The sequence below is a fragment of the Oryctolagus cuniculus genome, chromosome 1 (genome assembly GCF_051225735.1).
Source record: "Oryctolagus cuniculus isolate XC-2025 breed Fujian yellow rabbit chromosome 1, ASM5122573v1, whole genome shotgun sequence".
In the NCBI taxonomy this organism is placed as follows: Eukaryota; Metazoa; Chordata; class Mammalia; order Lagomorpha; family Leporidae; genus Oryctolagus; species Oryctolagus cuniculus.
In genome coordinates, this window is record NC_142867.1 from 21,764,238 (window position 1) to 21,777,347 (window position 13,110).

The 13,110-nt window shown below is 43.0% G+C and overlaps 1 protein-coding gene across 1 annotated transcript in view; it reads right to left on the reverse strand.

Annotated features, from left to right (window-relative positions):
• Window positions 1-13,110, reverse strand: part of HSD17B12 (hydroxysteroid 17-beta dehydrogenase 12) — a 200,029-nt gene that overhangs the window by 51,196 nt on the left and 135,723 nt on the right. The window contains exons 5-6 of the mRNA XM_002709065.6: window positions 9,738-9,802; window positions 8,899-8,943 (exon numbers count right to left, since the gene is read on the reverse strand). Of these exons, the coding sequence (XP_002709111.2) occupies window positions 8,899-8,943; window positions 9,738-9,802 (110 nt within the window). The remainder of the gene's footprint in view (window positions 1-8,898; window positions 8,944-9,737; window positions 9,803-13,110) is intronic.

The following is a 13,110-nucleotide window of genomic DNA, read 5'->3' on the forward strand; positions in this document are numbered from 1 at the left end:
CCCAGGATTATGGCACGGCAGGTTAAGCCACAGCCCGCAATACCAGCATCTCTTATGAGCACAAGTTCGAGTCTCAGCTGCTGCACTTATGACCCAGCTCCCTGCTAATGTCCCTAGGAAAGCAGCAGCAGAAGATGGCACAAGTCCTTGGGCACCTCCCACCCATGTGGGAGATCTGGATGGAGCTTGAGGTTCCTGGCTTCAGCCTGGCTCGGTCCTGGCTGTTGAGGTCATTTGGGGAGTGAACCAGTGGGTGGAAGATAAATAAAAATAATAGGGGGCTGGCACTGTGGCATAGCAGGTAAAGCTGCCACCTGCAGTGCCAGCATCCCATATGGGCCCTGGTTTGAGCTCCAGCCACTCCATTTCCGATCCAGCTCTCTGCTATGGCCTGGGAAAGCAGTAGAAGATGGTCCAAGTACCTGGGCCCCTGCACCCACATGGGAGACCTAGAAGAAGCTCCTGGATCTTGGCTTCGGATCGGCCCAGTTCCAGCCTTGGCGGCCATTTGGGAAGTGAACCTGTGGATGGAAGACCTCTCTCTCTTTCTCTCTCTGCCTCTGCCTCTCTGTAACTCTGCCTTTCAAATAAATAAATCTTTACAAAATAATAATAATGATGATAATAAAATAAAAACAAACTTGAATTTGTTGTACACTTGCTATGTGAGGCCCAGTGTCAGGATATGACAAAAAACAAAAAGGACATGGTACCAATCCTCATGGTACTCAAAATCTGTAGAGATGCTCTAAACTCAGTGTCTCAATATGAGAGATTCTACACTGAAAATGAAATGCTGAGTGAAGGGAAGAAACACAGCATGTGACGGCCACATACTGAGAGACCTAACCTGCTCTAGAGTTGTCAGGAAGGCCCGCTACCCTGGAGACATGGTCTCAAGTGCCCTGATTCCTCCTCCAAATCCTCCTTACTCAGCAAAGAACAAAACTCTACAGTGTTTCATTGTTAAGTGGCAGCTGTTCATAAATTGTACTTTGAACTATACCTCGCCCTTTTCCTTCACTGCTCTAAGAAAGGCAACGAGGAAGGCTGTATTTGTCGGAAGGGCAGCCTAGTGATTTCCTAAGGGCCGTTCTGTAAGTTGCACCTTCTTTTTTTTTTTTTTTTTTTTTTGACAGGCAGAGTGGACAGTGAGAGAGAGAGACAGAGAGAAAGGTCTTCCTTTGCCGTTGGTTCACCCTCCAATGGCCGCCGCTGCAGCCGGTGCACCGCGCTGATCCTGGCAGGAGCCAGGAGCCAGGTGCTTTTCCTGGTCTCCCATGGGGTGCAGGGCCCAAGCACCTGGGCCATCCTCCACTGCACTCCCTGGCCATAGCAGAGAGCTGGCCTGGAAGAGGGGCAACCGGGACAGAATCCGGCGCCCCAACCGGGACTAGAACCCGGTGTGCCGGCGCCGCAAGGTGGAGGATTAGCCTATTGAGCCACGGCGCCGGCTCTGCACCTTCTTTACCAAGCCCAGCAGCAACTTCAGGCTCTGGGATCATCTGAAAGAATGGTTTCCCCACACTTAGGCCAGGATGGCAGGCAGTTCAGGTCATATAGAAAAGGAGTAAAGAGGCCGGCGCCGTGGCTCACTAGGCTAATCCTCTGCCTGTGGTGCCGGCACCCCGGGTTCTAGTCCCAGTCGGGGCACTGGATTCTGTCCCAGTTGCTCCTCTTCCAGTGCAGCTCTCTGCTGTGGCCCGGGAAGGCAGTGGAGGATGACCCAAGTGCTTGGGCCCTGCACCCGCATGGGAGACCAGGAGGAAGCACCTGGCTCCTGGCTTCGGATTGGCACAGCACGCTAGCCATAGCAGCCATTTGAGGGGTGAACCAATGGAAGGAAGACCTTTCTCTCTCTCACTGTCTAACTCTGCTTGTCAAAAAAAAAAAAAAAAAAATCTATGGTCTCCTGGAGGACCCTAAAACTATGATGAAGGGACTCAAAGAACAGTCTGGCCCAGAAAAAGAAGGCAACCCTCAACATGGCAGACGATGAAACAAGTGATCTCAAATCAGAAACAGGCAGCACTAAAGAGACCTGTTTGAAATCAGATCCATGTTTGCCTGCCTCTGGACTTGGGGCACTTCTTCTATTTTCATGATTTCTCTAACAGTAATCAATAGCGGTTCAACAACTTCATTTGCAAACTCTCTCCATATTCTGGGATGCAAAGCCCTCCAGGTATCAAGCTGGAACTCTTGTGGAAAAATGTGGTTCCATATCCTGAGGTTAGTCTCTAAGGTCGTCGTATCTGGTCAATATTCTTGGTGTGAAACGAGATGTGCCTTAGATTTTGGTTACAGAGCATCCAAAATCTGCCCCACCTCATAGAACTTCTCTTCCAGTTTGATTGATCTTCCTGGCATGTTCCTCACCTTATACAACATTTCTGTACCCCTTAACTGCTCTGCAGAGAATAAGAACAAGACTAAATTTGCCTCCGAAGGATTTGAAAGAAAGCCAGAAAAGCAGGCAATAAGACTTCCAAACATCTGTGGTAAAAGGAAAGCCCACTTAAGTAAGCCATGGACAGGGAAGAAAGGAATGAACTCTAATTATTATATGATTAAAAACTGAGACAATTAGCTGGAACTGGGTACTAAAGGGCCTGGGAGAGCTGCTCATGATTAAACATCAGGTGTCCATAGTCAAAACTATTCTGGTTAGGGGCTGGCGCTGTGGTGCAGTGGGTTAAAGCCCTGGACTGAAGCACCAACATCTCATATGGGCGCCGGTTCTAGTCCCGGCTGCTCCTCTTCCAGTCCAGCTCTCTGCTGTGGCCTGGGAAGGCAGTGGAGGATGGCCCAAGTGCTTGGGCCCCTGCACCCACGAGGGAGACCCGTAGGAGGCTCCTGGCTCCAGCCGTTACGGCCATCTGCGGAGTGGACCAGAGGATGGAAGACCTCTTTCTCTGTCTCTATCTCTCTCTGTAACTCTGATTTCAAATAAATAAAATAAATCTTTTAAAAAAATTTCTGGTTCATACCTCCTCCCCAGTATCCTGCACCATATCACCACTGTACCTGATGGTGATCAGCAGTTCCTCCCATCTGAGGGCATTTCACTTGTACCATTCCTCGGTGGGAATGCGAGACACAAGTGTCCTACACTTACCTGATCCACCCACATTGGAGCATTTGAGTGTGAAGCAATGTAAAGCCAAGTGACTCAATGCTTATGATGTAGCTAGTACAGGACTTCCAACAAGATGCTGGGCTCTCCCCCAGCTAATGCCTGTGAATTAGAGGCATAAGTCCAAAGTCACTCCTGGTATACTCCTCAGTCAGCCAGCCCCCATCATGAGGAGAGAAGATCTGGACCAACATTTATGGGGAAAAGAACTGTTCTTTTCCTGATATAAGCCTTTTTCAGTAAATTTAGTGTGGGATCAAGGCTGCAGACACCTATGCCCTAGTTCCCTTCATGTCCAGCCACCATAAAACCTTCCAAGATCCTGTAATCAGACACATTCTGTTCTTCTTTTAAGTTACTCTGGGGCTCCACACAGTCATTGCTACTGAAAATGTGGCTCTGGCTCCAACAACCTAACGCATCAAGTAGAGAATAAAACATGCAATTCATGGCAATATATATAGGGCAAATCACAGCAGTGCCAAAGAGCCCTGAACCTGCGAGCAGCACACACAAAATTTCATCAAGGTGAATGTCTTTTTCTGAGCATAAATGATACAAACACACAGACTCTGAAACACATAGTGCCATGTCACTCTGCCACAACTGACCTTCTAAAACAGAGGTCAGATCACACCTTACTTCTACGTGAAGACTTTCTATGGCTCTCTATACAGTAGAGCACAGCACGCAAGTTCCTGCTCAATCAGGCCCTGACCCCCTTCTTGCTGCCTGCTCAGCCACTGCACATCACTCACTTTCTGCTCAAGCCGCTTTCACACCTGAACCGTCACTAGTCAGCTACACCACAGAGATGATAACTACACCAGTCCTGCCTATAGCAGAACCAAAACTAATTGGCTGTCTTCCCGATGGTATTAATTCCAAGACTGACCAATTCCATAAATCATGCTTTTTAAAAAAATTTTTTTAAATTTATTTGAAAGTAGAGTTAGAGAGAGAGAAGGAGAGACAGAGAGACAGAACTTTCATCTGCTGGTTTCTTCCCCAGATGGCCTCAAAAGTCAGGGCTGAGCCAAACTGAAGCCAGGAGCCAGGAGCTCCATCTGGGTCTCCCACATGGGTGGTAAGGGCCTAAACACTTCACCTATCTTCCACTGACTTCCCAAGTACATAGCAGGAAGCTGGAAGCAGAGCAGCCAGGATTCAAATCGGTGCTCTGATATGGGATGCTGGCATCACAGGTGGTGGCTTTACCTGCTATGCCACAACACAATGGCCTCTCCATAAATCAAGAGTTTCAAATTGTTTTGTGATGTGCGTTATAAGTGTACACCATAAATGGACAGAAAAATTCAGATTTATAGTAAAGATTAATTAAGGGATGATTGTCTCGATTTATGGAGAAGAATTTTAAATAGCAAACTTCCTTAATGATCTTTAAATAGAATTTGGTTTACAAAAACAAAACCAAAAACTTGGGGGCCGGCATCATGGTGCAGCAGGTTAAGCCACCACTTAAAACACCAACATCCCATATGAGCACTGGTTTTTCCCAGCTGCTGCACTTCCAATCCAGCTCTCTGATAGTGTGCTGGGAAAAGCAGTACAGGATGGCCCAAGTGCTTGGGCCCCTGCACCCACATAGGAGACACAGATGAAGTTCCAGGCTTCTGGACCAGTCCTAGTCATTGTGGACTTTGGGGAGTGAACCAGTGGATGGAGGATCTTTTTCTCTCCCTGGCTCTCCCCCTCTCTAATTCTGTCTTTCAAATAAACAAATAAATCTTTATTTTAGGCCGGCGCCGTGGCTCAATAGGCTAATCCTCCGCCTTGCGGCGCCGGCACACCGGGTTCTAGTCCCGGTCGGGGCGCCGGATTCTGTCCCGGTTGCCCTTCTTCCAGGCCAGCTCTCTCTGTGGCCTGGGAGTGCAGTGGAGGATGGCCCAAGTGCTTGGGCCCTGCACCTCATGGGAGACCAGGAGAAGCACCTGGCTCCTGCCTTCAGATCAGTGTAGTGCGCTGGCTGCAGTGCGCCGGCCGCGGCGGCCATTGGAGGGTGAACCAACGGCAAAGGAAGACCTTTCTCTCTGTCTCTCTCTCACTGTCTACTCTGCCTGTCAAAAATAAGGGAAAAAAAATGCCAATGTGAAAGAAAAGACAAGATGTAGAAGAATGAAAGGGGGGAGAAGCACTCTACAATTTATCAAGGTGGTAGGAACAATGCCTCATTTTTGTTTCACCATTGTTTAAAAATCATCTATTATTTTTCACTTTATGTTTCTGTGTGGGAGCAAACTGTTGAAATACTTACTTAAGGTATACTAAGCTGATCTTCTGTATATTAAGATAATCGAAAATGAATCTTGATGTGAATGAAAGGGGAGAGGGAGTGGGAAAGGGGAGGGTTGTGGGTGGGAGGGACGGTATGGGGGGGAAGCCATTGTAACACATGAGTCGTACTTTGGAAATTTATATTCATTAAATAAAAGATAAAAAAAAAAAAAAAAAAAAAAAAAAAAAAAAAAACCTGGGCCTGCGCCACAGCTCACTAGGCTAATCCTCCACCTGTGGCACTGGCACCCCAGGTTCTAGTCCTGGTCGGGGCGCCAATCCTGTCCCGGTTGCCCCTCTTCCAGTCCAGCTCTCTGCTGTGGCCCAGGAGTGCAGTGGAGGATGGCCCAGGTCCTTGGGTCTTGTACCCACATGGGAGACCAGGAAGAAGCACCTGGCTCCTGGCTTCAGATTGGCGCAGCACTCCGGCTGCAGCACACCAGCCGTAGCAGCCACTTGGGGGGGTGAACCAATGGAAAAAGGAAGACCTTTCTCTCTGTCTCTCTCTCTCTCTCACTGTCTAACTCTGCCTATCAAAAAATTAAAAAAAAAAAAACTAAAAGTTACTTTATAGTGCTGCTGCATCTGTGCTATTTTATTCACATCTCCTGTCCTCCACATCATTCTGTCTTCAAGCAAGGACATGGTGTGATCACCCCCAAACAGGCTGATCTGTGCTCAGAGGGTGTGTGGAGAATGCAGTCTGTGGCCATGGAGCCCAGCAAGCCGACTGGGCCTCACAGATTAAGGGCACGACCTTGGCCTTTTATCATTAGTATTCTGCAGAGTGCTAGCCCAACATGCACGTTCTGGGAGATACTGGAGGCCAAGGTTTTACACTATGAATGGTAGACAAGCAGGATGTTTTAAGAGAAAATATCAGTGTATCTAGAGTAAAAACAGTTCATAGTTTATCTGACCGAGAAGTTAAAATGATTGGGAGATTAATCTCTAGCTCATTAAAAAGGAACAATTCTATAAAAATAATTCTAATTAATAAATTAATAGGCTAACAATCCTAGAAATTAAAATTTAAACATGTGAACATATCATGAATTATATTATGAAACACATGTTCACTCTTTAACAGTCTTTGTTTTCAAGAACTTGGCCAAGTATACCAGAAAATAGTACGTATCAATCTTTTTGTTGTTGTTGTTAAGATGTATTCATTTATTTGAAAGGTAGAGTTTACAGAGAGATAGAGGGAAAGAGAGAAAGTTCTACAATCCGCTAGTTCACTCCCCAAATGGCCCTGTCCGAACCCAGAAGCCAGGAACTTCTTCCAAATCTCCCACGTGGGTGTAGGGGCCCAGTGTTTTGGGTCATCTTCTGCTGCTTTCCCAGGCACACTAGCAGGGAGCTGGATTGGAAGTGGAGCAGCCAGGACTCAAACCAGCACCCATTAGGGATGCCAGCAATGTAGGCAGTGGTTTTTATCTGCTATGCCACAATGCTGGTCCCCCATCACTCATTTCAAAAGGAAAAGCCAAAAAATAAAAAATGATAACATTAGAAGAGATATTAATTCTGATAAAAAGCTCTGCTTGCTACAAAAATAAGCGATGGTTGCACATATTTCCCATCATCAGCTCTGAGTTTAGCAACAAGAGAACAGTTTCAGAACACTTGCTATGAGGTGGGTACTCTTGTAAGAGGTCCATGTGTGCTCCCTTGTTTAATTCCCACAACTCTGTCAGTGAAAGAGAATCAATTTATAGATGAAAAACCGAAGCACAGAGGTTAAGTAATTTGCACTAGGTCCAATATACCTAGTAAATGATAAAGTTATTTAATTAACTTGAAGGCTTATATGATGATTAAAGGATGATTGCATTTTTAGAAATATGCTAAGGAGAATACCTTTAAACTACACAGATGTATTCATATTAACCATGTTTTAAAAGTATCAATTTTGTGCAAGTTGGTCTTGCTCCAAATCTACCCACAATTTCCCTTGTTACTTAACCTCACTTAGACTGAATCTTATGTGAGAAAAAAATTTGGCCTATAAAACAAAGGAGAAATAACAGGAGTGGCTATTTACTTTATAAAAATATTTATCATTTTTCAATAATTCATTTATGTTTCTTTAAGCAATAAAATACAAAATGTTACGTGTCTTTTAAAAACTGAATGAAGGGCAGACGTGTGGTACAGCAGTTAAGATACCCACATCCCACATTGGGGTCCTTGGGTTCAGGTCCCAGCTCGGCCTTCCATTCTAGCTTCCTGCTAACCTACACCCTAGGAATCTGAATGTGCAGCACCGGATGATGGCAGGAGACATCCTTAGGTCCCTGCCACCCATGTGGGAGACTCAGATGGAGTTCTGGACTCCTGGCTCCAGCCTCACCCAGCCTCAACTGTTGCAGACAACTGGGAAATGAACCAGTGGGCAGAGATCTGTCTGTGTCCCTCTGCCTTTCAAATAAATAAGTGATGCTTTTAAATTGAATGAATAATCTTAAACGACACATGTGTTACACAGGAAGAGTCATAGCCACACGTGCAAAGTTGGGTAGGCATAAGATCACTGGGTTCCTGGACTTGAAACTACCTTGTAAGGATTATAGTTTCTCCAAGGACACAAGGAGAAATTGTCTTCAAACTTCCTTGATAGAGAAAAAGACCATGACTTTGTGCCATAGAGTGAAAATAAGCAAGTTCCTATTTCTATTTATTAGGCCAGTTCTACTGGTTTTGAGTTAAATATTTTTTACTTCCTTAAATAAATAAGAGTATATTTAAGTTATCAAAAATGGATTTACCCTTCCGTAAGGATGCTCACATTTAGAGGCTCCGACATCTCCCTTGGGAATTCTGCCTCAGGCAGTATTTTTCATCGAGGTGGTATGTGTAATCAAGGAATGACATCTTTTTACAGTTTCTGCCTTAAAAAATGGTATTGAGCTGTTCACATTTGTTAGCTATCCTTCCTTTGGGGAGACAGTCATTGCATTGTCTTCTGTTTGCATGTACAAGTGACAAATCTAGCCTAGGCTGGTTATGTATGGTTAACAAAAATCACTCTTATTATTTCATAATCTCATTCTCCCCACGCACTGCTTTACGACAACAATTAATTCCTCAACTTAAAGGCATCGTTGGGGAGACAAAGTGCAAATAATTGATTAGGGATGAATAGCATGTAGATGAAATCTTTGTAAAAATCTATCATTAGCCCAAGTTAGTATCTGTATCCCCAGTGCCTACCATAGTGTTTGTGGGCAGAGGGCAGTTAGTAACTGTTCAGTTGCTATTCAGTTGTTAAAAAGCAAAATACTACAGACACCTGTTTGGTGTCCAGTTCTTTTTAGTTCCTTTAGATATAAGTAAATGGAGCACTTTCCTCTAAAATACACTGAAACAAGAAGTGAGTGAACAAACTGACTACGTTATATATTTTTGTTTTTAAGTAGAAAGAACTCAAAAAAGGGTGAAATATTTGTAAAGAAAATGCTTACCTTACAAACAGAAAGAACATTAATATTTATCAGTTTCTTGATGGTCTGCAAAAAAATTTGATAATTATATGTATATGTGATCATGGAAGTGACCATGTTAAACACACACTTAGATAATCCAGAGACACCCTGACAACTTCCCCAGACACTCAGAGATCTGGAAAATGACAGGCACTGGAGTAAAGAAGCAAATTTTATTTTACTGTAGGCATTATAGTATTTTTCTAACAAAAGTACAATTTATGCTTATATGCAAAATACAAGATATATGCCCAAGTAAAAGCTGGAGGTGAAAAGACTCAGTCGATCTAAAATAAAACTAACAGGAAGAATAGAAATTTTCAATGATTTGATAATTTTTAAAAACTGACACAGTCCTTCAGTGATGCGCTTTCCTAGTTTTCATTCAAGGATTATGCATGTGGCAAGGATGCGGCTTTCATTCTGGCAGAGCTGCGTTACCTGAATCGAATGTTGCTGTCTATAAATACATTATGACTTTTAAATTTATTTTTAGAATCTTAATATTTAAAACACAGCTGATTTGACATAATAAAAATAACCACAGGAAAACTAGAGCTATTATTGAATTTGGCACCATATAAACGAGGTTATAAGTATTTTCTCATTCATTCCTTGTACCATCCCTATGGAGCTACGTTTCTTGCGGGCGAGGAAACTGAGACAGGCTTGCTTAAGGCGGATCCCCGGGTAATTCAGTAAACAGAAGACCCAGGCAGCTGGGTTCTGGTGCTTGCAGTCCAAATCATTTTACCAGCATGCTTTTATTATTTTTTTTATTATTTTATTTTTGTTATAACAGATGAAGAAAGACTTACATTGTCCAAGTCAGGGATGTCCAAAAAGTATTCAGGATACTCATATGACATTCCCACGTTGTTCACTGAAATAAGACAAGGTCATCAGCCAATTAACATGTATTTTAAAGCCTTACAGAAATAATGAAATTAAAGATATCAAAACTAGAATGATTTAATTAGGTGAAATACTGTTTGTGGTTAAAGTGACTTTTCTCACACCTATCCAAAAAAAGATCTATCCATCCTTAAAAGTCCAGTTCAAATGTATTTTCCTTCACTTAAGTCCTCCTGTCTGGACCTACTTTTCTGGAAAGCCCTGACAAAAGGCCATATACACAGCCCTCACTTTCCACAGCCCCGTGAGGTCTACGTGTTCACCCCTGTAATACAGCTATTTGTAGAAATTGGTTAATCTTTCTTTAGATCTTAATTTCACAGTGCAATATAAAGATCAGAGACTACTATAGTTAGCAGATTTGAAAGCTGAGTTCTAATTATAGCTGTCTCAGGAAATGTGTGACCTGGGAGAAATCACATACGATACTGGTGTCAGTTTGCTCATCTCTAAAATGGGAGCTCATTTAATCACTCAACAAATATTTGCCATACACTTTTAAGGGCCAGACATGTGCTAGAAATTAGAAAAAGCAGAAAGAAAACAGAAAGTTTCTGGCCTGATGGAGTTCACCATCTAGTAGGAAGGGAAGGGCACCCGACAAAAAGAATGAAACGTGCAGAGTGCCAGGACGCCTGTTCCTCGGGAGCCTGACTGCCCCTGGGAGGCGAGGGAAGGCTTTTCCTGTGGGGCCAAGACCATGGGTGAAAATACACACCTCTGTGACAAACCATTCGTGTAAGGCAGAGGTCATGTCTTGGCTTTCTTGTATCCCCCTTTCCAATCACCTAACTCATGATTGGGGCAACAAGACCATCAACAAGATATTAATAAACTGATGTGTAATTAGGTGTCTCATTTCAGTACTCAGATATCTTGTGACTTTCCCTAGCCTGGGAAAGTCAAAAACAGAAACAATGATAGCAAGAAACTTTGCAGGAATCAAAAAACAAAATGCTTTGAAATTTATTTTAACAACAACAACAACAAAAAAAAACTCAAGAAATCGATTATCTATGTATCTACCTAGCTAACTGCATTTATCCATCACAACAATCCCCTTAGGTTGTCCTAGTATTAGGTAGTTCCTATTATCTCCTGTTTATACATGAGGAAACTGAAGTTTATTGAGGTTAAATAATTTGCCCAAGATCCTAGAGCCAAGCAGGCTGAGACACAAACTCAGGAGGTCCCACTCTCCAGGTCACGCTCTCAACCCTATGCTAAAGCTGTCCTTTGCCCTCCTCCAATATTCAATTCAGAAAAAAGCAACAGCAATAGCTGGATAATAAACAGAAGTCCAATAGCAATGCTTACTAACACTGGGAAGTATTAAGGAAAGCTTTCAGTCGCAAAAGATTATAAAATTCTCACCAGTCTGCTAAAGCTTCTAAGGAACTGTGTGAGACAGCCTGATAGTCGTAACGGTAACTTTTCTAACAGGTTAACAAAATTAGTAACTCAAAGGAACTCAACAAAGTCCCTATATTTTGCTATAAGCTGGTCATCTAGAGTCCACAAGTCTTAAGGTTTTACTTGCTGAATTGACTAGAATGTCTTGAATCTAGTCTGAAAATACGTGAGCTAAGGATAGTACCAAAGCAAACTGCTTATCAGAATAGGGAGAGTGTCTAACACAGTAACAGTGGACCCAAGTTCATGTTTATTTATTCGGTGGGTCTCCACCCACCACAGGTCCTACAAGTCAATGCTATGAAAGCTCTGTTAACAATAAGTCAAAAGTAAGATATCACTTTGTGTTCACCTGACTTGACTTTAACCCCTAAAGAATGAGAAAGGATGAGTAATTTATTTGGAATGTGACTAAGAGAAAAGGCAATACCCAAAAAATCTGTTAAAATGCTACGCATCAAAGAAATATTCTTTACAAAGTCAATTTACAATAACAGAATCCTCAAGTAAAGATTTTTGCCAAATTGTAATATTCCTCAGGATTTTTAAAAAACCCAGTACGTATAGCAAATTCCATCTCCCTTCACCCTTCCATAGCTGGAGGTTTTTCTTTCTTCAGAGTTCCATCTAGCTCACGGAAATATTAATGCCATTATTTCCAAATGATAAAGAAAATCAAACAGTATGATTATAAATCTTTTATTTTTAAAAAATATTCATTTATTTATTTAGTTGAAGGGCAAAGTTACAGAGAAAGAGAAAGTAAAGAGATCTTCCACCTACTGATTCACTCTCCAAATACCCACAATGATTGGGACTAGGTCAGGTGGAAGCCAGGAGCCTAGAATTGCATTCGGGTCTCCCACCTGAGTTACGGGGGCCCAAGTACGTGGGCCATCTTCTGATGCTTTGCCAGGTGAACATGAGCAGGGAGCCGGATTGGAAGTGGAGCATCCAGCAGCTGGGATTAGAACTGGGGCTCATATGAGATGTCAGCGCCACAGGCAATAGCTTAAAACGCTGTGCCACAACGTCAGCCCCAAATTATAAATCTTTGAAAATCCATATTTTTTTTTAAAAGATAGGGAAACTTTGCAAGCAGCAAGGTAGACTTGCAATCTTAACATGTACCACAAGCACAAAGTTGAGCTAAGGAAATACGAACAACCAAGCAAGTGGAGAAGTGTTTAAGGCTACCTTAACAATGGTGGGTCTCAGATCTGTCTCTGCTAAATAAGCAAAGAAAACCTCTAAGAAAACACATTCAATGCTGAGAACTTGAGCCCAAAGAAAGAGCGTCATGTAAAGAGCTGTGCTTTTATAAACAAAAGAACATACAATTAAAAATGTCAAAGCTGGGGCAGGCCTTTTAGAGCATCAGGTCCAACTGTTGACGAGGAGGTAAATGCCAAGGTCACACAGGCAATTTGTCCTATAGGAGGGATTAGGATTCCTAAAATCCTTCTTGCTGTATTATCCTTTTGCTCATGGAATGTATGCTACCCATAATCTTCCAGAGAGCCCTCACCCAAGAGTATGGAGATAAACAGCTGCTACTCTTGTTGGGGCTCGGGAAACGATACAGCAAAATATGGCGCCTTGGTCTGCTGATTATTTTAAATTAAAGGCACTTGAGGATCAGCAGATGCTAGATGAGGTTTTTCTCTGAAGTTTCCTTATCTACTTAAAGACCAGATCCACCAAAGAGGAACACAATTGCCTTCAATCTTCTTACTGAAATTTCATTAACCGAGGAAGATTAAACTGCATCATAGAGGAAGAGACTGACAAATCAAACACCACACCTAGAGTGCAGAGGAATCTTGGCCCAGGTCACTTGCGCCCATTCACCTTCCACAAAGA